Consider the following 24,748-nt stretch of genomic DNA (forward strand, 5'->3'; position numbering starts at 1 on the left):
TTTTCAGGTTGCTTTTGCTCGACCTCGTAACTTTATTGCTCTTCTCCTCTCTTTACACATTATTTGTACTCATTTAACTTTGGGAGATCTCTTCAGCTCTTATTTACATCTTTACAAAGTTCATCATGCCATACAGTACAGTACAGTACTGACCAAAAATTATTTTCCACAGGAAAATGTGATTAGTATTACAATATTGTTTGCTTTGTTGTTTCATGTGTGTCATTTTGTTGTCGATGCGTCTTTAAAGCAAAGACATCATGATCTTCCCAGTCTACCGCGCAGTTCCATTATTTGCTTCTTGTGGAACCTTCAGTTGATTATCCATGCTTGCAGACGACACAAGGTTGGTTAGGATCTGCTGCTGGTCTGACAGTTCAGAGGACGATCTGCACGGGGAAGGATCCCTACTCTTCCCCCGGTCTATCGCCATGGTGGTCAGCCTCTTCACCGTGTTCAGATTAGACAAGGTCGCGTCTTCTACTTTATTCTTCAACTCCTTCAGCCCCTCGGAAATCAGATTAAACATGCCGGCCAGGAAGGTCAGTCCAACAATGATCCAACAGAACACCGCGGTCTTGTACGTAGCGTCGTGCGCGTGGTGGTCGAGGTGGTTCTGCGCGGGGACGTAGTCACCAAAGCCGACCGTCGTCAAGGTGATGAAAACGAAGTACAGCGCGGTGTGATATTCCCAGCCCTCAACGATGGTGAAGAGGTACGCGGGAAGGAAACAAAATAGTCCCAAACCGAAGACGAGACTGGTCAGGAGGTTGATGATGCGGATGAGTTTCCGGTTGGAGACTCTTTTCCGGACCTTTTTCTCGACGAAGCGGCTGACGTTGCTGAGTTTCTCTCCTATTCCGGTCAGCATGAATAGAGTTACCGGGATGCCGAAGAGAGCGTAGGTGGCGCAGAAGATCTGACCACCCACTGTTTTAGGGGTGATGTGTCCGTATCTGTGGAAATGTGAAGAAAAACTGTGAAAACTGTGAAGAGACTTATGTATGTCAAATGTTATGTTGGCAACTATTCTAATCCTTGGGACGTGCACGGTAGAACAATGTTGTAAGAACAAAGAATCCCGCCAGAAGTCCCCAAATAACATCCTTGAGGGCTTCTTAACTTATGCAAGTATTTGGAAACAGACAAAAACACATAAAATGCACGCACACACACACACACACACACACACAGACACACAGACACACACACACACACACACACACACACACACACAAACATACATACATGCGTGCATACACACACACACACACACACACACACACACACACACACACACACACACACACACACACACACACTGCACAGACACTCAGACAGCCAGAGGACGCAGGAAGAAAACTTACCCTATTGTGGTGACCATAGTCCCGCATAAGAACAGAGCCTCGTAGAACGGCCACGGCTCAGCTGTAAAGTTGGCGGGAGGTTTGGCTGAAGACGGGGAATAATGATGCTGCTGATTATGGAAGTAAATTGTGCATCTGGTCGAAATCAGTCAGGTGACGAAAAGATGCCCATCGTCAAAAACATGTTATATGACGGGAAAAACTAAACATAACGCACGAATGCCTTTATCCAGTATAAGTATAAACAATACTGTTACCAATTTTAGAAACGTGCATTTAGAAAAAAAAGACATCATCAAATAATACTATCTGTATTGATATTTCAATAACAGATTCCCTGTCCCGCACTGGATCATCTCATTTTACATTTCGCTGGTTGTTGAGAAAATACTTACGTTGATATGTATCTTAATTATGACGCATGTACTATCCTTTACAGCTGTCAATCAGATCACACTGTGTAGCCAAAAAAAGACATCAAAGAACTATTCTTATGGTAGAATGTTAAATGTATTTTTTACGATCTTAAAGCGGGTCGATAGAAATTGTGCAAACTCACTAGAGGCCTCGCGCGTGAGAAGTGCTAATCAGCAAAATTGTGTAGCTCTTGTAATGGGGGACCCAAGCGGAATAAAGTATTTACCGATGAACTTCAGAGAAAATTGTTCATCTCAAGGCCCCAGACAACTACTCCCTTTTACCACTTTTTTCTTATTATTGATGTCTAGATTTAAGTTGTCTTTTCCAACCAATTTAGTATTTGTGACGTTTGTCAATGCAGGTTATATAGCGGTTAACGTTCCGTAAGCTCAACATAGTTTAGAGTTACTGGATAGCTCTAAATTGAGCTTCTCAGAAGCTCGGGAAATATATCAAAAATGGGGATTTACCATCAAGATCTACCTTAAATGTTTTCCTCTTATTAGGAATGCCTAGATAAATTTAGGTCGCCTTTTCCCAACCATTTTGGTATTCAGTATCACTTTTTGCAAAAGGCAGATTCTATTAAAGGCAGTTAAACCAAAATCCTTGAAGTTGCTGGAAGAGTCGATAAGTCTAACTTGAGCTTCTCCGAAGCTCTGAAAATAACTAAAAGATGGTTTTGAATCTTTGAAAATAGTGCAAAGAATATTAGTAGAAAATGAGTGGACAAAGGTTGAGAAAAATCAATGTAGCAAAAGAATATCTATCATTTGATGCTGTTATGCATATATTTGTATGCTACAGAAGAATCAGCCATTGATGTTTTAGACTTTGTTGCAGTCGCTACCCTTGCAGTTTCACATCTATAGTTTCCATTTTCCACAAATAAGAACAAACACCAGCTTACAGTTGGATTGTCAGTCTTACTAGAAGGAAGTAAGACACATGCATTGGGAACATGGTTCTGAAACAAATGATATGAAAGATAAGGAGACGTCAGTTGAACGTAATCCATCATCTTTGATGAAAATATATCCTCTTGCATAAAAAAATAACTATTTTATCTTGAGAAAACATCATGCTAAGGATGTGTCCATACCTGTTTTCACTCCCACAGACTGAAGAACTTCCTCGACGAAAGCGTCAAGGTCTTCCGCGTCGATGGAGCCACTTGTGTCCCTCAGAAAGTTCAACTTCACCTCGGTCAGATTGCCTATGTACGGCTGCTTCTCGATACCCATGAAGATGAACGCTCCGATCATCAAATACAGGAAAAACGTCACGATAAGTCCTGCTAGACTCTTCCACTTCATGTTGAAACATCAACAATCTTTGGGTTTAACCAAATCCGGGAAGAGCTGGAATTAAGACTTTTGAAATATCAACATGAAAATGGTGGCATTTCGGCGAGTAGCTGACGGGCGGTCTGCTTCCAACCAGAGAAATAACCAAAGAAGCGGTTAGAGACGATCGCGTGATTCGTAGTGGTTGGTCAATCAGCGACACAATAGGGACGTCCCCCGTGGGATAGGAACAACGGCTGTCGGGTATTTCTTACTGTCGTTGAAGATTCAGGCGGGGGTCATTCCAAAATTAGGTCTGCTACCTTTTATGCTTTAGTTTTATGACGCTTTCGTAATGATTGTGCTTCAGAACTGGCATTTTTGTAGTGATGCTCTAAGCAGATGTGAATATCTTGTTCGAGAAGAGGTCGAGTAAAAACCAATAAAGAAGAACCAACTCTAATGACAAATAGAAGAGCAATGACCACAGGGAACAGCTCACATAATCACTTGTCTACAGCACTTGGGTCAAATAGCTGATGAAGACCGAGTGATTCGGTTGAAAATTTTGAAAAGAGTTGGAGAATAGTTTATTTTGAGTCGGAGAACAGTTTATTTCTCATTATGTACTTTATTTTCATGCTAAGGAACAGGTCCATATCAAACAAGCAAAAAAGTTTTAAGAATACTTCTCGTACAAAGTAGATGAAGAGGTGCCAAAAATGAAATGCGTTAAATTCAGAATTTGATGCTATTTGTTATTGTAATTTGTTTATCATGCAAAGCTACGCAGAAAGATGACTACTATTCTCAATTTCTGCTCAGTGATTTTGAACTTTTTTTCAATGTATTGTCAACTTAATTTTGCAAATTTTGATTATGCCCATTCACGTGTAAACTAAAGCAAAAAGACGTCTAAAACATATGAAACATATTCCCACATATCCTTGTCTTCACCACAAGGGAACTTGGACCTGCACGCCATTGAAGAATGTAACCAGCGAATTTCGTTTTGAAGAACGAACGAGTATTCTGAATGGCCCCTTAATTGAAGTAAAATATCTGTTACTTTGAAGACGCGGCCTTGAAGTCAATATTGGAGAATGTTTTGTGTACGTTTCTTGGTAACCTCAAAATGTCATTAAGACTTGGCCCACTACCAACTTTTCTCAGAAGGTAGCTTGAATTTTGCGTTTCTTCTTTGGGGATTGCGTTCCTTGCTAACTCTACCTGATTCTAGTTCTACTCTAAATCTAATGAAACAGTTGAAACAAAATCTTATAACATTCCATTGTGAAATTAAGTTATAGATACATGAAATGATACAAATAAATCAAGCAACTGGACAAACAAACAAACAAACAAACAAACAAACAAACAAGCAAACAAACAAAAAGTATTTACCCAATTGGTTGCATTATGTGATTTTTTTACCTGGATGACCATGATGTCTAACCTTCATATATCTATATGATAGATATATATCATAATCAGATTAATCATGAAATTTTTATTGACACAAGAGTGTCTACAAATACAAGTACAAATACAAAGTTATCACAATGCCATACAAAATGCACCTGTTATTTCAATATTTCAGGCTTACAAACAGTTACTTGCCAACATTGTACATCTCATCAGGTTTTTGCCACAGAAACGTCATACATGATCATTCGAACAGCTGTCATCAATCCACAACAACAATAGCAACTACTGCTACTAATATCACTTCATAAATACAGTTATTTCATCTACAACCATCAAAGCGCAAGCATTGCGACCATTATTAAGTGGAAGCGCTATTACAATTAGATATCCACATCGAGTCTCCGGGACACTAGTATCGTTAGAAGGAGTGAAAATCCTTGATTCGGAACCGGATTTCTTTGCAAGAGGAGTAAAGGAGGCAATCTACATCAGAGCCCACAGACCTACCTTGAACAGAGACGGGGGACGACACAAGTTTTCTGGCACGTATGACCCGCTACTACGATCACGTGTCGTTGACGTCACGTTGCAGTAGCTGGGTTAATTCCGTGAACAGGGTTGATGGAGTCAACCGAAAATTTGGGGTAAGTCCCAATTTCTCTTACAGCGTTGGACGAAAAGTTTAGTCTTGTTAATAATGAATTCTACCAACACAGATGAACTTTCATGCTAACATCGGCTTGTACTTCGTGACTGGGGGACAGTTGCCATATCTGCAGTTCACAACGTCATCAACAGGTGTCTCTTTTGAGATATTGGTTACAATACTATTACAAAGCCGATCCTACAGACTTCTGTGATGACATTCTAACTTTCATGAAGACGAGAAAAGCAGACACTAGTAGTATAGCCGCAAGGTCTCCCAAATGTATATACCTCAGATGCAGAGCATTCAAATACTATACATGACAGAGACCCATCTTGTCAGCATTTCTTAATATGATTAGTGCCGTAAAAGATGGCGATTGTCCGTCATCAACAGCTCTTAGTTTTAGCCTTCGCTAAAACAAAGTTGTACTGTAGTGAAACGCAGTAGTATTTCTGTACGGTAGACGTCAATGGACACACAGAAGTATTAGCCACAAGCTATTTCTATGGAACAGTGTAATTCGCCACATGATATACCCATCCACCTAGGCAGGGCTGTATCGCGGCGCACGCTAATGCCTTGCATCAAGGAGGTCTTAATTTGACCACCCTGCCTAGGACAATTATTCGAACAAACTCTTCAAAGACGAAGAGTCTCATTTTTTCCGATATCGACTGTGAGATATCATCACTAAAAACTATAATTAATTCACGGTACGCATTGCCGCTGCAAATCGGAACCTTCCCGTAATCTTGCACGGGCTGCCATTTTTCATGAATGTCCTTATTTCAGAGACTACCATTAAGATTTGAGTGCCTGTTTCAGCACGTCTCATCTATTTGGCTTCAACAAAAATGTAAGAGGACCCTGTTTCCCCTGCGACTGATTGCCACTCTCGTACAGTCAGAAATTGCTGTAATCAATCAACAGCCACCGGCAATACAAACCTACGAAAGCCTATACGTAAAAATCAGTTCCTTACAAAAAGTCCGGTTAAACAATGTTATCAACGGTTGGTGGAAACTTCATGATTGTACAATTTGGTGTTCACGAGTGTGGTATGGCTTGAAACAATTCCGTGTTGCAATGGGTTTAAAATAAGCGAATTATTGGGCTTCTAGAATGGCTCTCATTTTACAACGTTGTAGATTTAGATTAACCTATCCAGGTCCTCCTGTTTTTTGTCAGTGGAGTCTTGGGTTTCATTTGCCTCAGCACCTACTGCCGTGTCGTCTTTTCCAGCGGCAGAATCTTTCTCTGCATCAGCTGTTTTATCTTGGGCCCCTGAAGTTTCGTCGACGTGCTCCACCTTTGCAGGCTCCAGCTCCTCTGGCTTTGCCGCGTTTTCATTGGACTGGGTCACCGGTTCCGGTGCCGCGGGTGTCACTTCCGGTAATACTGACGTCACCTCCGGTACCTCTGGCATCACTACCTTTACTTCTGGCTTCCCTTTCGGTACCTCTGGTTTTCCTTTCGGTACCTCTGGCTTTCCTTTCGGTATCTCTGGCTTTACCTTTGGTACTTCTGGCTTGACATCCGGTACCTCTTGCGTCACATCCGGTTCCTCCGCTGCCACTTTCTTCACATCAGGAGGGGCTGTTTCGTCAGCAGAAGAAGCCTGATTCGTCGATTCAGTCGGCTGTCCTTCTTGACTTTGCTTGGCAGTTTCCGCTTCTTCCTTACTAGGAATGTTCCCCATTTGTATTCCATTTTCTTGTGGAATGTTTTGATCATCCGTTGTCACTTCCCGGCTTTGAGCAGGCATTTCCGGTCCGTTGGGCAGTTCAGGTAGGTTCTCGTGACTTCCCGTTCTCTTGTAGCTCCCCTCAATTCCGATGATGGCGTCTTCTTCGCTTGGTGTTGTCGCCTTCTTCTTCTTGTCATCCTTTCCCTTCTTCTTTCCATCCTTTTCCTTCTCCTTGTCACCCTTCTCCTTGTCGCCCTTCTCTTTTTCATCCTTTTCCTTAAGCTTCTCCTTCGATCCCTCACCTTGAGCCATCTTCTTGATGCCCTTGACCGGCATGCTGGCGACGTGAGCGACCTCTGACCCCACCTTCCCGACTTTTCCCGCCAGATCCTTGGCCTCGTGCCCGACCTTCTCGGCGAAGTCCGTCACCTGTCGCATCTCCTCCTCAAGCCTCGCTTTCAGCCCGCGCATGGCCTCGGCGATCAGGTCAAAGATGGTGGCCAGGAAGCTGAGGCCGACCACGATCCAGCACAGGACCGCGATCTTGTACAGAATGTCGTAGGCCCAGTGTTCCTTGACGGGGTCTCGCGCCACGACCATGTCCCCGAACCCGACGGTGCTGAGCGTGATGAAGACGTAGTAGATGGAGTCCAGGTAGCTCCACTTCTCCACGTACATGATGATGTAGGCAGGAACGAAGCAGAACAGGCCCAGGCCGAATATGATGATGAAGAACACCATGAAGACCCGGATCAGGTACGGGCGGCGGATGACTCTTTTCACCTGAGATGAGAAAGAAACGTAAGCTATGTTTTAAGAAATCAAGCTCAAAGAATCAAAGATTCCATTGTTTTTTTCCGGTATTAGACTTTCATCAGTGTGTCCGTTCAAGCTCTGAGAAATTTACACATGCAATCCTAAATGCAATAATAAGTTCGACGAGTTTTAATTTCGCGGTAGGGAGAAAATGGAGAGTTTGCGCTGCTTTTGAGTTCGCTGTTAAAACAAGGTGGCAGGCTGACAGAAGACAGATCAAGCATTTTTACGTTCGCGGTGAAGAGGTTACCGCGAAAACAACGAACATTAAACCACCGCCAACTCAAATACATAAGATTTTACCGTAATGCTGTCCTTGGTGCTGAAAGGTAAGTTCGCTATTGTATTTTCCTGTACTTCTTGTTTTTGACGGGTTTCTGTTCTTGTTACTGATCTGAGCAAGACAATGGAAAATAACTGACTGATGATACACTGGGGTTGTGGATGACTAGAAGCCTCCACCAGCCTTCCTACGGGGGTATGGATTGTGGAATACAGCAAAAGGGGAAATAATTGGCCAGGATAGTCAATCCGCGGGAAGGTTAACATTGCACCTGGCCAGCCAAACCCTATGGTGGCCAAACTCCCCTGGCAAATTATTCTCCCTATAGGCAACGTTGTTAGTCTGCTAAAGACGAGGTGACTAGGATAATTAGCATGAATACGTACCCTGTTCTCCACCCATCTGTTGGCATTTCCCAGCTTCCCGCCGATGCCGGCCAGCATGAACAGGGTAAGCGGGATGCTCACAAGGGCGTAGGCGATGCAGAAAACCTAGGGAACAAGTCACAGAAATAACATTCAATTGAAAGTTAATCAAAGTTGAACTGCTAATTGCCAACACAAAAATTGGACCCAAAAGTTCGCCCGATCAGCTCCAGTCCAGACAATTTATGATCCACTGCTCTCCAAGTCACGTGTCCTATCTACATAACGTGACGTCAAAAAAGTAGTGAACCACTCATTCCTTGACAAAGACTGGAGTTGATGAGTGCACATTCAGGTGAGTCCAATCTTTTGTGTTGGTAATTTGCAGTTTAGCTTCAGATTCAGAATCACAGAAATATATTTTTTATTCAATGACTTTTCAGCAAAATGGCACGTTTTGTGACACATTTCTAGTGTCTGTATTCTTCGTCGTTATTTTCTAACGCCATATTTCTAACATAAGCACATTTGTGCAAGAAAAGTCTGTTGGAGCACGGTTGCAAGCATTTTTGCGAACTCTTTTTTGTCGTGCAATGATGCCATCGACCGCTAGGATACGAGGCAGTTACTGTGAACGTTTTTTTTCGTCATGCAATAATGTCACCAACCGTTAGGGGCCACCCTTATAAAAAGTAGAGGCCGGTCCAGTGAGATAGGGGCTTAAACGAAGTTAAAGGAGCATTCCACTCCAGAAGTGGGCATTATTTTCTGATAGATTATATTTTTCGGGATACAAATGCACCCGACTTTTGGCTAAATTGCATCAGCTGTCTTTTCGACAATAATTCTTTTCTAAATCCGCGTACACCCATACAGACCCGCTTCTATGTACCTTTATGGCCAACTTCGGGCACAATATCTCGCTAACGGTAGGCGCGATAAGCTTAACAATTCATTCTCTGATTAGTCATAATACCCGCTTCTGGAGTGGAATGCTCCTTTAGGAAACAATGCAGTAGGTCTACGTACATTTTTTTTCGCCATGCAATAATGTCATCAACCGTTAGGGGCTATCGTGAAATAAGAAAATGCTAAGCCCCTATTTCACTGGACCCGTGGCACGTTGGCGTCCTCGCTGCGACCGAGTGATTTGACAGAGCGCTCAACGAATTGTTTCACACTTGTGTCGTGTTTTTAGTCATGTTTGTACATTTTGCATGATATTCTCACTATAAAGTCAAGGGTAACACAAATCTAATTTAGGACGCAGCGAGGCCGCCAACGTGCCGAGGGTCCAGTGAGAGGGGGCTTAAGAAACACTGCTGTATGGTTACGTACTGAAGTAAGGAAAACTTATGACTACGTACCTTGCCCGCGTCTGTGAAAGGATAGATGTGCCCGTACCCTATGGTGGTGGCGATCGTACCGCAGAAGAAGAAGGAGTCAAAGAACCCGATCTTGTACGGTGTTCTTCTTGTGTCATTCTTGACATTCTCGGTGACGTTGTTGACAAAGTCTGGAAAGTGTAGAAAAGGTGTCTTTCATTATCTAAGAAACTATAAAGTGAGAAAAGGTGTATTTCAGAATCTAAGAAACAACCAAGCTTTAAGATGAAAATAAACGCGTATTGCTGTGATATATCTGGTATTCTTCACAAGCCCAATCAAATCATTTTTCACAGCGTTTAGGGTTTAAAAAGGTACCTTTTTAACCGCATTTTACCCAAGGTGAAAAAAAAAAAATGTTGCACCGGCATTCTAGATCTAGTGGAGGCTGAAAATAAACTTTGCTAGCTTCTTGGTTAGTGGTAGATTTACGTCTTATGAACAAAACAGAAATATTTTTTTTTGGCCTAGATGCTATAGCTCAGAAGCATTTACGTTTGTATGTAAGCCCTTTCACACTTGTGCGTATATTCAAGTGTGCATGAGTTGCACGTTAACATTTTTTTCTTTAAGTAACGTTAGCTGTTTTCTGCTTCGACCCATCTTTGTGCAGTCTAGTTATCTAACAGAAGAAATGACTTATTCGGGTGCAAACCGAACCTAAACCAAAAGCATGTTAAGTTAATACGCAACTCAAGCGGTATATACGCTTAAGTGTGACAAGGGCTTTAGAGGGCGATGCATGTACAGAAGACACAGCTGCAAATGGCGTCAATATGCAGCAGTGGGCGGGTAATGGTCACAGAAACAGGCGATAGAAGAAGAGAAAATCATCATGTGCTGATGATTTCACACCAGAGCATTGAATGAACGTTTAGATTGCACTATTATGGTTTTGGCGACCTACATTTTATTCCCGGACCCACCGTTTATGTCGCTATTATAGCTGAACATCTCAGTAGCATTTATGACCCAAAACGCTCGCCTGTGCCTAAGGTGCCGCAGGGTAAAGCTTGCATCATTCAGTTGAGAGTCACTAAGAGATAAGGGAGTTAAATTGTAAAATCGATAGAGAAATAAGATGTCTTGTGGTATCATATCAAAGTAAACGTGCCATTTTCATCATTGCTGATTTCGTTTCTCTCTGATTTATTCATTAAATTGCCAGCACAGAAAGGGGTAGAGGATGTCGAAGAGACAAGGTATTGGATACGAATAATTGAAGCTACAGACACGTGCAGCAATGCTGAAACATGCCTAACTTTGTGGTATATCTAGACTACACTAGAGCTATAGACTGATAAACCTAGACTGAGACAAACGACAACCTTCCCCCTGTTTTGTTTTCGAGGCTATCACAGGGGCCACTGTCGCATAGACACAAAGACAGAGGCACATAGACTGAGAACCTAAACTGAGCTATAGACTGAGACATACAGACTGAGCCATAGACTGAGACACACGGCAGTCTTCACACTGTGCTGTTTCCGAGGCTATCACCTGAGCCACTGTTGCACAACAGCATTCACCCTTGTTGTTTTCGAGACTATCCACACCTGACTCCTTCATCCTTCGCCGTTTTCGATGCTATGAACAGAGTAGCTGACACACGATACTCTTTCATCCTGTACTATTTCAGAGGCTTTTTATTTCATACCTGATTCCTAAACATCAGGCAGGCAGGCAGTCAGTCCCACTGTTGATGGATGAGAAGTAATTTCGGCCTGCTTAGGTTACAGAGGCTCGTCCATCACCATGACAACCCACACGACCCTATCACAGCGGGAGATAGATGAACGTTTCGGGACGGCATAACGGCATACCTTTACGGAGTGCGATCGATATTTGAGCAAGTTGCACCTTTTGTGGACTGGATTAACCAATCACCGTCCCGGTATGAGGCCAGAGAAGGAAAGAGAACGCATGGCAGGAGTAAACCTGTCATGGGAACAAAACAGTTCCAAGAGGAAAGGTCCAATATTCCCGCGTTTTTCCAGAGACAAAAAAAGGAAAATAAACAGTAAATAGATCTAAAATCTAGAGTGGCGTCGCATTGCCGTAACGGTTAGGGTGTTTGGTCCAGAACCTGGGTTAGAATCCCCTGACATGCCACCGATGTTGTGCCCTTGGGGAAAGCACTTTACACGGCTTTCTTCACTCCACACTCCAACCAGGAGTAAAAATTGGTACCCGGTTTCGGTTGGGGAGGTAAAAAGGCTGTGGAAGGAGAGGGATGGGCTTCGCCTTCCAATATCGTGCCGTAGACCCAGTGCCAGCGGATAACGTTATTAATGACCCACTGCCCCTAAGGCCTCAAACGAAACTGATATATATATATATGTATCTCATATTTCAGACTCAAGGTGGCTCTGTTATGGACGAATCAGTTGTTTCAGCACTATGATAACTATTAGTGCGGTACTGACAGAGAATCATTCACGGGTCTTTTTAGAGTTGCGCCTTGAAATCCAATCTGGGAAGATTGGCTTCGATCGGTGACCTGATGTGAGCGTCTTAGCCCCAAGGAAAGACGAAGCTTTTAGTCTTATTAGTATCTTTAGGATTTACCTAACAGACCAATTAATGGGCAGCGATATCAGTAAAGTGCTTCTCTTCACGTATTGCTTAACAGATAAGAGAATTAAAGAGATGCACCCGACCGTCTTTCCAAAAGCCACTAAATGTGATCCATTGCTGATCGCTATCATAGATTTTTATCTGAAATCTATCCTGATATTCTTTGCAAAAAGACACTCAATTTGTATCACTTATGTCTGAATAGTAGTAATGATAAGGTATAACGTTATTACTTGCACTAAAAGTCTTCTACCGACGGGAATTAACCGGAATGAAAGATAACGATGAATGTCAAATCTAGATAAAATCTACGTTAGACAAACATAGAGCAACCATTTTCAGCCTAAAATGCACTTTACAACGTAAAGGCGAACTGTACAAAATAAGTTCTAACGAGGAAACAGGTTCGTGGAAATGTGACTACTTCAGATTCAGCAAAAAATGAAAAATAAATAAAGCCGGAATGCCCAGTAGGGCAGCTGCAGGTATTTCAGGGGACTATGTGATTTTATGTCTCAATAATGAGTCAATTCTAAATGAGGCGCGGGCATTAGTGACATTGGCAGTGCCAGTGGTGGTTGCAAGGTGGTTAATTCTTACAGAAATAGAGTGTCTACATTCTTTAACTACGGTAGCAAAGTCACAACCATCTTGTTAACCGGGTCCGTAAAAACAGTACTTATGTGCACAATCAGAGATGTCGTTTTGAGATTTGTGGTTTGTGGATATGACTATTATATCAATGAGCTTAAGGTGCATTCCAGAGCTATCGGTAAGTACATTATGGCATGTACATCAAGAGTATTTGTCAGCTGTTTAAAGACATTATCAAAAGACATTATCAGTCTTTAAGACTAGAACATCATAACAATAATACGTCAAACCTAGTGGCATATGATTTTGAATCTAAAGGAATCCGACAATCGCTTGTGACGTCTTGTTTTGTGACTTTTGGCGACTTTTCGATTCTCCTTGAACTATGGTATTCTTGAAATGAATATTTTACTCGGAAGGATTAATTCATTTCGGACAAATACCTCCCTTAGAAAAATCGATGTAAACTAATGGATCTCTTTATAACGTGGGGCATGTGATAAAGTTCGGTCTAAGTGATCCATCAAATACATTTGAGCAATGTAAATGCATCATGCACTTGTATTTTTAACATCATATTGTAATTATACAGATATACATTGTACAAACAGAAGTATATCAGAAACTTGCTTTATACCCCCATTCCACTTGGATGGCGCTCTCACTGCGCTCTCACGGCGACCTCATTTTGGCCAGATCGCCGTGAGAGCGCCGACAGCGCGGCGAGAGCGCCGTGAGAGCGCCGACAGCGCGGCGAGAGCGCCGTGAGAGCGCCGACAGCGCCGTGAGAGCGCCGACAGCGCGGCGAGAGCGCCATGCGCGCCGTCACCTCGGCGATGGTTTTGAACATGCTCAAAACCTTCGCCGTGAGAGCGCCGAGGCTGGCAATCAAAAAACGAGCGCCGAGAGAGCGCGGAGCGAGCGCGATGAGCGCCGTGAGAGCGCCGTGAGAGCGCGGTGAGCGCCGTGAGAGCGCCCAAGGTGGGATCAAAGGGCCGCAGCGAGCGCTGAAGGATCGCAGCGAGCGCTCTATGAGGATTGAATGGTCTTAACTGTAGTTCAAACAAATTTCGTTCTTGAAGTCGTGTATCTTGAATTTCTGGGAATTTTGTGGTCAAATCATAGTTTTGCTCGTGGGTAATGCAAATTGACGAATAACTACAAGTACTTACTTCCATTCAAATCAAATTCCCTCCAAAATTTACTGTGTCAGTGGTTCAAAATGTGTTTCAAAATTCTGTGATTTACGTTTCTATTATAACGTAGAATGATAAAATATATTCATTGCAAATAGTTTACAGAAGAAAAAAACATACATATATTACTTAAGACACACACTGAGCGATTACTTAAGACACACACTGAGCGACCGTGCAGCGACTAAAATTATCTTGAATCTGTTTTCCCCTTGATTTTATCATTCAAATATGATGCAAGAGGTAAAGGTATGACTGAGAAGACAACAAAGCACACAAAACGTAACGAAAATTCGTTCTTTATCTCTGGAATTCGTTGAGTGATCTGTGAAATCTTTAAAAAGTTGCTGACATTTGACATTTTGGTCGCGCTGAGAGCGCACAAGGGTCGCCGTGAAGATTCCACTTGAGCACGTTTTCCATGAGTTCGGCGCTCTCACGGCGCTCTGGACCATCTTAGGTCGCCGCGAGAGCGCGGTGAGAGCGCCGTCTAAGTGGAATGGGGGTATTACTAAACTTTCTGACATCAACTGTTCAGAGCCCTCTTCTATTCGTAATGATAGAGTATGAAATACAGGAAGTCTGATTCGAATTTCATCACTTATATTGTCAGATCGAAAATTTTATGTCCCTTTCCAGTGGCCGACAAAAAGAGGGCTCGAGTCGGCAGGTTTTTACTAGGGTCGGTCGGGTGACCGGAAATATTGTTTAGGCCTAACTGAGAGGTAAAGTGTTGAATATAACACGATATGACAGTTGCTTTTGTGTAGTATTTATAACCTTCCCATAACCCTGGCCTTTATGTAACCTATGCCGCAGGCCAAGGGGTCTTTCTTCCGCATTTAGAAATTTAATCTCGACGTCATAAAAATTTTACGACGCGCGTCTCTGTAGGGCAATTATGGGTTAGCTTTAATAAGACTGGATGGACAACATGGCATGCGGAGGTCTTGTTAAATGGGGGCCGTGTAATTCAAACGCGTGCTCTCGAAATCCCCCAGGGAAAGGTAGTCAATCATTCCGAGACAGCAGATACGCTTGTAGGTCAAACAGAACATTCATCATTGTTACCTCGGCTTGAAGAGGTAAAAGAAGTTTTCCATTTGTTACAGGATTCGAGTTAGGGATTAGCTGTTAATTATAATTACCTGGGTTCTGTTTCGATCTGTGCTAAGCTCGATAAAGTTCATGGCTGTTCAAAAGTCAAGGAAACATTTATCACCTTCGCCAGAAGGTTATGCTTTCGGTGCCGTTTGTTTGTTTGTTTGTTTGTGGTTGTTAGCTAGGTAGGTAGGTAGGTTGTTAGGTTGGTTGGTTGGTTGGATGGATGGTTGGTTGGTTGGTTGGTGTGTTTGTGGACAACATAACTAGAGAAGCTGTGGATGGCTTTATATGATATTTGGTGTGTGGGTAGGCGTCGTCACATCAAAGGACAAATGTGATTATGGACCACCTGATGGCTCTCTGTGGCACTGCACCAGGACTTCCGGTTTTCATATAATCATGGTTTTATAATGGAAGATAAAAATTGGTCTCGAAAAGATGTAGTATAGGTTTGGGCCCTCTAACAGCTTGTTTGCAACTGCAGGGGCCTATTTCGTTTGAGACTTTGTTCTTCAGACATTCCCTTTGACAGTGTTTCTCGTAGGATAGTATCACATTTAACAGTCAGGCACATGCCTTTCTAAGAACCCACCTGTCAGATGCTCTCGACGTACATAACAAAGTACGTGATATATTGAACGAGAGGGTTTATAGTGGCAATAATGGCGCCAGTATTACTCCACTTTCTCACGATATCACAGCGACACTTTCCGTCCTGTAATGGTCAGTAATGTTCGGCTGGGCCATTAGAATATTTCTCTTTTGGGCCAGAGTGATAGGATTTCCGGTCATCGAGGCTTAGTCCCAGCCGGGATTTACCTAAAGATTAGATTGCTGTGCATACATACCTAACGGGTTGACAAGGGCTTTAGAATGCATTACGTGACATATTTTCCTATTACTGGAAAATTCCCTTAGGATTACCAAAACGCAGTAGTTGGCACACACACCGTAGTTATGTGTGGAAAATATCGTAAGGATTGGAGGCCTTCCTGCCACTCCACATTTAATCGTGTCAGTAGTACATGTACACCTCCTTTCTACCAGAGACTGCGACCGATGAGCGACCGAAGAGCGAGCAAACATTTGACATTTCACTCAACGAATGTCATAGGCAAAGAACGAGCTTCTGTAAGCTTTGTGTGTTCTGTTGTCTTTCAAATCATGCTTTTACATCGTGCATCACATTCCAAACCAAAAACAAACAAACAAGGGTCATACAAATCCAGTTTTGGTCGCTCAACTGTCGCTCAGAGATCGCTTTATAGTGGTACGTACATTGGATTGAGTTATTTGCGATGACACGTTGGAATATCTGAAGTATTGGATTCATCTGATCTTTCACACTTATTAACATATTTTTTTTTTGGGGGGGGGGACGTTAAGTTTGCGGCCGAAGATGTAATTTTCTTATCATTTTAATAGCCAGACTGCACAACTGTGGGTCAAAGTAGAAAGCAACTTCTTCCCCACAAACCTTACCTAAACCATTAAAATGTTAATACGCAACTCAAACGGCCTTTAATATGGACAAGTATGAACGGGCCCTTAATCCGCCATTGATATGTAGGCATACGTAAATGGATCCAGTAGTATGTATTCATTGTCACGGTAATACATGTATCGTGGATTGCTTTTTCGACCTTCGATTATAAGCCGTTTGCGTCCAGCTGTGTATTGAAGTCCATGCACGGAACGCTAGTATGTTCTGTCACGAGCTCATATTCTACACGACAAAGGTGCACGATTGAGTTTACTTTTTAGATTTGAGACTGATCTTGTTTTTACCTTCGCCAAGAAGGTGCTGTATGTCTGTCTGTCTGTCTGTCTGTCTGTGTGTGTTTGTTTGGACAGCGTAACTCGAGAAGCTGCGGGTGGATCCTTATTATATTTCGTAGGTAGGGTAGGGTAAGTTCGATAATGGGCCTCCTAACGGCTTTCTACGATTCTGCAGCAGAACGTCCGGTTTTGTTATCTTTGTGTTCTAGACATGATATGGCCGTCATGGTTTTAAGTGGTAGATTATTATTGTTTCCACATTCGTAACAGAAAAAGGAGGCAAAAAATGCGATCCGAAAATGTCATGTTCCCTCCCCGTTTTCTCTTGCAGATCAAACGCGATTTTGTGTCAAAGGGTAGGGAAGCAATCTCCAAGCTCTAATTCCACAAGCAGACATTTTACCAGCTCGACTCCGCGAGACAAAAAAAATATGCTTCAATCGACGTAATTCTGGACCATTTCGATCATTTTTATCGCTAACCGAAGGTCAATTATAGGTACCGGGGGCGCCCCAAATAGATAACAACGTCTCCCATTTTGTTTAGACTGACCCGAAGGGCTGGAAGGTCACGGTACTAAGGACAGGTACAAAGGTTCGATGATTAGATTTGGGATGAGATGTGGTGACCAGGGGGATTAAGAGACCTCCGCGGAGACATTAATAGATAGGAGCAGTAAATCTTGAGAGTCGTTCGAGATTGGTGAGTGACCAGTAACCTTACACTGCAAATCTTGCACGTTGCCAACGATGTATTATGATGAGGATTCCTTGTATTTGATGGAAATTCTCAGCGATTTTGCTAAGATATTTGTTTTACAATGTATCTACTTATTGTGAAATACTGTCTAGCCTACAGAACTTTCTGATGTTTCTTCGAACATTTTGGGGGGGATTCGTTTTTGGAGATAATGAATGATCTCACGTTCAAAGATAAGTGGGTCTTGTTATTTTAGTAGAAATTGCAAATTGAGTTATTTTTTTACATTGTGTGACCGTGCAAATTCAGAACCATTGATTGTTAATGTAATAAGGGATGCCTCTATGAAAATGCTGTTTGGTACAAACACGGGAAATATGGCATCCGTGTCCACACGACTCTTTCAGAGCTATTGGTATTCCAACAATGTTTCCATACGATATTCCTTAGCAGTTGTAAAAATTTCACGGTTTATAGACACTACTCTGCCACATTTCCATAAGGACAGAATCTGACACATTAGCATGGACATCTGTCAAACACTTATAAGCTTGTCAAGATAGAGTGAATTCCCGTTGCTGTGTCTTCTGTACAAAGATACTAGTTACCAATACACAGAGGCAGACAATACTGATGATGAATCCAAGTTGAAGCGACATTTCACCGGAACACATCTGTCTGAACTTAAACAACGTGTCTGGGTGGTTTCCAAAGATAAGAACTCAACATCAATATAATACAACTCTTCTGATGGAAGGCACCAACGGAAGGCTACAGGGACTGTAACGTTGGTTTAAGGACCAAATATAGCCATTGGAGTGCTACCGTACCACCATTACGTAATACGTACTGTAGACTGCCTCTTTTGAGAGTAGGAAGTTCCGCTGACAAGGCACCAAAAATAGCGCAGACTTCCCACTGTAGATCAGACCGCATGGGGTTAAAGAGACACTTTGTCTCCCGCTGTATTACAAAGATGTTCCTTCACTTTTCTCCAACCGACCAACTCGTCATCTACTCTGAAACACAAAAGGCGAGTAGAAACAGACTCCTGGCTCTCGGGGATCGAACCCGGGCCCGCCAGTCCACAGGCTGAACGTCTTTACCACTAGCTATAGGCTTAAAGGTCTAGACCAGTTAGACTGGTCAGTTGGAGACGCTTGAACCCCACTGTTACAATCTCCTTTCTCGTCCTCGCGAGACTTCAGGGGTTGCTGAGGTTACGAATGTATTTGTATGATTGAAGCCCGCCAAGACAAACAAGAGTTCGAAGATATCTCACGTCTCACGTGAAATATTTTGAGTTGCTCGTGTGTCTTGTTTAATTGAAGCTGCAGTCAGCCAGAGAAGCTCCAGTCAGCCAGAGAAGCTCCGGTCAGCCAGAGAAGCTCCAGGCAGGCACCTTCTCTGGCTGACTGGAGCTTCTCTGGCTGGCTGATACGATTTTGGAACCGTGGAGATCTGCTTGGAGATTATCATATGATATCTGCGCAGAAAAGCCACTTGTCATCGCGAGTATTTCTACACGCCCCCAGCCCTTGGAAATCTGTCTTGAATCGCTGGCGATAGATCACAGACATTCTCGCGATATTTCGTATCGACCGTGACCTTTATCAGTGGCAGCAGCCATGGATATTGTCAGTCTTCGCAGGGGTGCTAAATTCCTTGAACGGAAGGGTAATAACGCGAGGAAGGTATATATGACATGAGGGACTATTAGCTATGCCCTTGTGATAGTACGTATCCCAAGAGCCACGATGGTATGATGTTCTACATAGCCAAGTAGACGTTATTCTTAATTAGCGTTTCTATTGAGCTCGTTGCAGCCGACTTTGTTACATGTAAAACACTCCTGAATTTATAGTTCAGTTGAACAGAAGAAAATAGTTTGCAATGTGTGCTTTTAAATTCCAAAGTTCCACTCATGAACTTGCATAAACGTTCTTAGTTCTCTCGAAATGTGTCAAATTCTGTGTGCACTCATAGATGTCAATAGTACTTACGGTGTTAATTTGGACATAATGCTTTAGAAAGACGCGGAGCCATCTTAATCACGCCCAGACATCTATATGTTCTTTGTATGATGACATACTGTAATACGGTTACTGGATGTCCATCAGACGGATTTGTGCCAACTACAGCCACCTTGGACCTAGGCCCGATCGGTGCAATGGTCATCGTTTTTCAATGACACGTTCGACTCAATCAATCAGTGTCTCCGTTATACCCCCATTCTACTATAGCGGCGACCGAGCGGTGACCTGAAATTTGACAGATCGTTCAACAAATGTCATAGATAGCAACACGAATCTTTTTACGTTTTGTGTGTTTTGGGTTCTTTTGGTCATACTAAATACATTTTGCATGATAGTACAATTATGAAATCAGGGGTTACACAAGTCCAATGTAGGTCGCAGCGAGATCGCGAGACCTTAGGACAGTTTCTTAATTGGTCAACGAAGAACGAACAGTAGAAATTGTGAAACCCTTCTTTGTTGTAGTTTTCGTCTTGATGATTCTTATGTCTGTCCATGTTGACAGAGCCTTCGTATGTTCAGGACTAACGATATGGTTGTCATAGCAACTCATTCTCATGTCCAAGTCTGTGTGCGGCATATCGATTATCGTTTTTCTGCGTCAAATTTGGCTCTGCAGGGTCACGGATGAGGCAAAGTAGCCTTCAATAGGTCAGAAATAAATCGTGGTGGTCATAACGCAATGAAAGGGATATCTGGAGATATAGAGGAATCAAAATGAGGACAACATCCACCTACAGCAGATAAAGCTTGATCTCATTCATCTGTACATGTATTTACGTTGACAGCGTCGGCTGTATGCCAGAAACAAGACCATAGCGTGTCCAGGACAAAACATATGAAAACCGGAAGTTCTGCTGCAGTACCAATGTCACACACCAGGAGACACAAAATTGAGCTTGACCCTCGTCTTTCCAAAACTTTCTAACATACCAAATATCATCACAATTCATTCTGAGGTTCGTAAGTTATGCTGACCAGAACTTTCCGGAAGCACATACAAATAGAAACACACTCAGACACACCAAAAACAAGACCTCCATTTTTCACGGAGGTAATAAGGGGTCGAAAATCAATTTCAACCATGACTCAGAGGCCTTGGATCACCCTATTAGTTTTAGCACCGTGTTAAGGATAGGTTTGTGCGGTAAGATAATCATCGTCAGACTGATTGATAACTACTATTGGCGTAATCTACGTTTGAAATCGCTGACTACAAGTGACAGAGATATTCGGGTTGTCAGCGCCGTTAAATGATTGACAGCTGTGTGGCACAACCTTTGTCGGATTCGCGCTAGCCGGGACGGTTAAAGTCTGTTTGACTATCGGAGTCACGGATACGTGAGGCGATGGCAGCTATGTTTTAGTAGTCTCTACCAGACTGACTACGCCGGCTATAGGGAGAATAAGGGCCAAGAGAGTTTGACCACAACAGGTTTTCATTTGCAGACGCAGTCATGTTAACCTTCCCGTGGACTGACTCTCCTGGCCAATTATTGAACTTTCTTGCCGAATTTTACGATCCGTACCCCCGTAGGAAGGCCTGGTGGAGCCTAGTCTTTGACTATTGGAGTAACAGATACGTGAGGCGATGGCGACTATTTCAGGCCACGGAAGCGCAGTGCTTACAAGTGTGGCATGCCGAGGAGAGATTGGTGATGACAGGTCAAAGATGGGGGACAAATTGGGGCCAGAGTTTGCTCTTCACAATCAAACTTGCACCAGGATCATATAGGGGCAGACATACAATGTGCCATGATGAAAACTTCTAATCGTTCATATTTCGACCTGATGAATATTGAATATCTTTTGCCATATGGCTCAGGGATGCCCCTGTAGCTCAACCGGTAGCATCCCCACAGTTGAGCTCCCGGTTCCAATTAGTTGGTAACTGGGAGACGCTTGGGCAGGGCATCCTTGTTGGGGCTGCACCCGTCTTTCGGAAGGGACGTACCCGGTAAGATGGGGGCCCAGGTTCGAAGACGTGTCTTGACCACGTTAAAGGGGAAGGGCTAGCAACCCATCCTGGTAAAATATACCCTGCTACAGAAACAGCAAGGAAACTTGCTACTACAAGGGTCTGAACGAAGGAACGAACGAACCATATGCCCCCCCCTCCCCACCAACACACGAAGAAGAGCAATTTCACAATCTCGACCCTTATATAGTCGACACTGCTCGCTAATTCTAAGCATAAGGCAATCCACATCTATGCCAAGAAGGCAATCATGAATGGCGCGGAGTTGACCGGGTTGGAGCTCATTTTCCACTAGAACTAATTTAAGGAGTCAGGTCATGGTACCCAATCTCTTCACATTACTGTTGAGAGGATGTGGAGGTTACCTGGCTAACCCTTAAGATGGGGAGGACCCGAAGAAATGATAGCGTTGGTTAAGGTTTGCATCGTACGTCGTATGTTTGTAGCTAATACCGTTACATCACACGGAGTGGTACGTTAGAGCTACACATGTATCAGGAAACTGGCTCTAGTGTAGCATGGGGGATAGTTGTTTAGGGGAAGCTCGATCCCCGGGAATGCTGCGGTCCCATTTCCAATCCGGGGCCCGGCCGTTTTCGCGAACAGCCCGGGCGGGCCCCGGATTGGAAATGGGACCGAAGCATAAACTAACGCAAGTTTTTGTAAGGGAAACAGCGTATAGGTGTGAACATATCTAGTAGTATTCAGTGTGCGTTTTGTAAGCTTGTGACAGACAAAAAAATTGCAATATCATTTGTAACTGCCATGCATGAGTAATTGCTATTCTAATGCATCATCAGAAGACACCGGTAAACTAACTATAGGATGGCACCCACGCTAGCTTTTGTAAGGGAAACAACGTATAGGTACGAACACATTAAGTATGTCTTGAGTATTCAGTGTGCGTTTTGTAAAACAGACAGAAAATTGCAATATCCTTGTAAGCGCCACGAGCAATTGCTATTCTAATGCATCACCAGAAGACACCTGCCACAGTTGTTCACGTATGTGGGTCATTAGCGGATGACTTGTAACACGAGGCAACCACTCTGACAACATGGAAAAAGGCATGTGCCACAATGCATCGAATTCAAAGGGCTGTAAAAAAATTTACAACGATTTCGGCTGTGGAAAAGGTGTGAAAAATGAACCACCGGAATCAAATTTTGAACTCTGGTATTCTGAATAAGAGGAATTGGTGGGCACTGGAGATGTAATGGTAATGGCCTGTGGAATGATCCGCCTTAATAGGTCCCAAGGGGTTAGAATATATGGAATATGATTTTTCTCTCCACAGCTTGTAAAGCCTGACATTCTAGGGAACGTTCGAACGTAAAATTTGACATTCAGCAGAAATTTAAGAAGACGCATGAAATAAGCAAAGGTCAAGGTTGCAGAGTAATCTTTTGTTAAATTACTTACGACATTTTGTCAAAAATGAAGAAATAAAAAATGTGTCCCAAGGAAAACATAGGGATTGAAGGAGGGAGAAAAATGGTGAAGTGTTGTGCTTCTTTCGAATTCCATATGGCCCTGTCACTACGAGAAGATGATAGCGGGGCTGTGCGTGTGGTTATATGATTTACGGTTATGTTACAAACAATCTTTGCTGTCTTTCATACTCAAATGATCAAATTATGAATGACAATTTCCTTTTGATTTCTTTCGCGTGAAATGACTTTTTAGTCTGCTAAATTGTTTTCCTGGATGTATATCTTGGATTATGCTCTGTGTTGTACTGTTGTTTATAAACAAGTAGCTATATATATAGAGCAAATATTTTGAACGGAAGCAGATCATGTAATTCCGGAAACGAAAATCTAACGTTGCAAACGCATGCGGCGGCTAGAATTTCTATACCGAGATTTTTAAACAAACATACAGGAATAGAATCGTCGAGCAAGGCTGTGACATGCTCACATCTAGTTAAGTGTCAAGATATTGGGAATAAAATGGAGTAGTCTAGATCTGAATCGCGTATGCCCGAGCATATTGAATTTCAGCCGAATGAAAAAGGTGGGCGTTTCGCCGTCATTAGTCTAGAAAATTCGGAAAGATTTAATCAGAGGGGTTACCTCGCTCCACTCGGGTCAACAGCAATCCTGCACCCCTACCTTGATTAATTGAAGCGGCGCTTCGCACCTGCTGCACGGCGTCGATGAGCTCGAACAGTTCCTCCGAGGTGACGCAGAGATTCTTACGGGAGACGAAGTCCTCCACCACCGCCAGTTCGTCTCCCTCGGGCCGGCTAGTGGTAGTAGTTGTAGTAGTTTCGGGCGCGGGCACACCGGGGTGGTAGGTCTCCTCCAAATATTTGAAGACCACGGCGCCGATGAGCAGAGCTGCGACGAATGTGATGAAGAGCGCGAGCAGCCGATACCACTTCATGGTCCTGACTCAGTGTCGGGTCCGAGAATTCACCGTTGCAATCCGGAATCCAGCACGGGTGGAAGTCCCGATGGTAAATATCACACCACCCCCGTACACGCAGGAAAGTTGGTCCAACCGCACAGATTATGGCTTTTAAGCAGATATATAGCCAAACGCAGGTTTTAGCTTCTAAGTCAGATTAGCAGCGGCACAGCAGGTTCTGTATGGCGAAATGCTGTAGACCCGTGCACGCTCACGAAAAATAACAGGCGCATGAGGACGAGCCCATCCCTGGCATAGACCCAGATGATTATACTGCAATGAAGCGCTACAATTATGCAATAAATTAAGCCGGTAGAAATATTCTACCCGAGGCGTAGAGAAATTCAAAGCGCTCCGTTTTCGGCGGGCTCCGAATTAAAGTGCGTGAAGGTGACAGACTGTTAAGGAGGGTATAGGAGCGGTCCAATCGTGATGGGATAATCATGGGCAGAAGAGATGCATGTCTCGCTAGGGACAAGTTGATTTGATACCGCAGCGGGGGGTCGTTCGTTACTTTCCATAATACCGGTGTGGTATAAATCAGTTAGGCTGCCAGGGGATTTTTTTGCACGGTGGCTTAGTATTTGATTACTTAAGGTTTTCTGCACAGGAAAACATTCCAGCATGCATATTCCTGAATGCAAGATGGGCACACGGTTGTACTATGCTCTAGGTAGGAAGGTAAAT

At 43.2% G+C, this 24,748-nt stretch overlaps 1 protein-coding gene across 1 annotated transcript; it reads right to left on the reverse strand.

Moving 5' to 3' along the window:
* Positions 1-247: 247 nt before the first annotated feature.
* LOC136427007 (uncharacterized) lies at positions 248-24,527 on the reverse strand. The gene is made up of 7 exons (XM_066415727.1): positions 23,764-24,527; positions 9,669-9,817; positions 8,323-8,427; positions 6,307-7,620; positions 2,890-3,112; positions 1,368-1,452; positions 248-956 (listed from the first exon to the last, which is right to left on the reverse strand). Exons 1-7 carry the CDS (start codon positions 24,035-24,037, stop codon positions 275-277), a joined length of 2,832 nt encoding a protein of 943 aa, XP_066271824.1. The 5' UTR covers positions 24,038-24,527; the 3' UTR covers positions 248-274.
* Positions 24,528-24,748: the final 221 nt, after the last annotated feature.

The sequence above is a fragment of the Branchiostoma lanceolatum genome, chromosome 2, assembly GCF_035083965.1.
Source record: "Branchiostoma lanceolatum isolate klBraLanc5 chromosome 2, klBraLanc5.hap2, whole genome shotgun sequence".
NCBI classification, from domain to species: domain Eukaryota; kingdom Metazoa; phylum Chordata; class Leptocardii; order Amphioxiformes; family Branchiostomatidae; genus Branchiostoma; species Branchiostoma lanceolatum.

Bases quoted from the DNA above. Each gene is read 5' to 3' on its own strand.
- LOC136427007 (XM_066415727.1), bottom strand. From the start codon at position 24,037: ATGAAGTGGTATCGGCTGCTCGCGCTCTTCATCACATTCGTCGCAGCT. The intron at 9,818-23,763 runs GTAGGGGTGCAG...TACACTTTCCAG, and splicing joins CGCCGCTTCAATTAATCAAG to ACTTTGTCAACAACGTCACC. The intron at 3,113-6,306 runs ATCTAAATCTAC...AAAGATTGTTGA, and splicing joins AGGAGGACCTGGATAGGTTA to TGTTTCAACATGAAGTGGAA.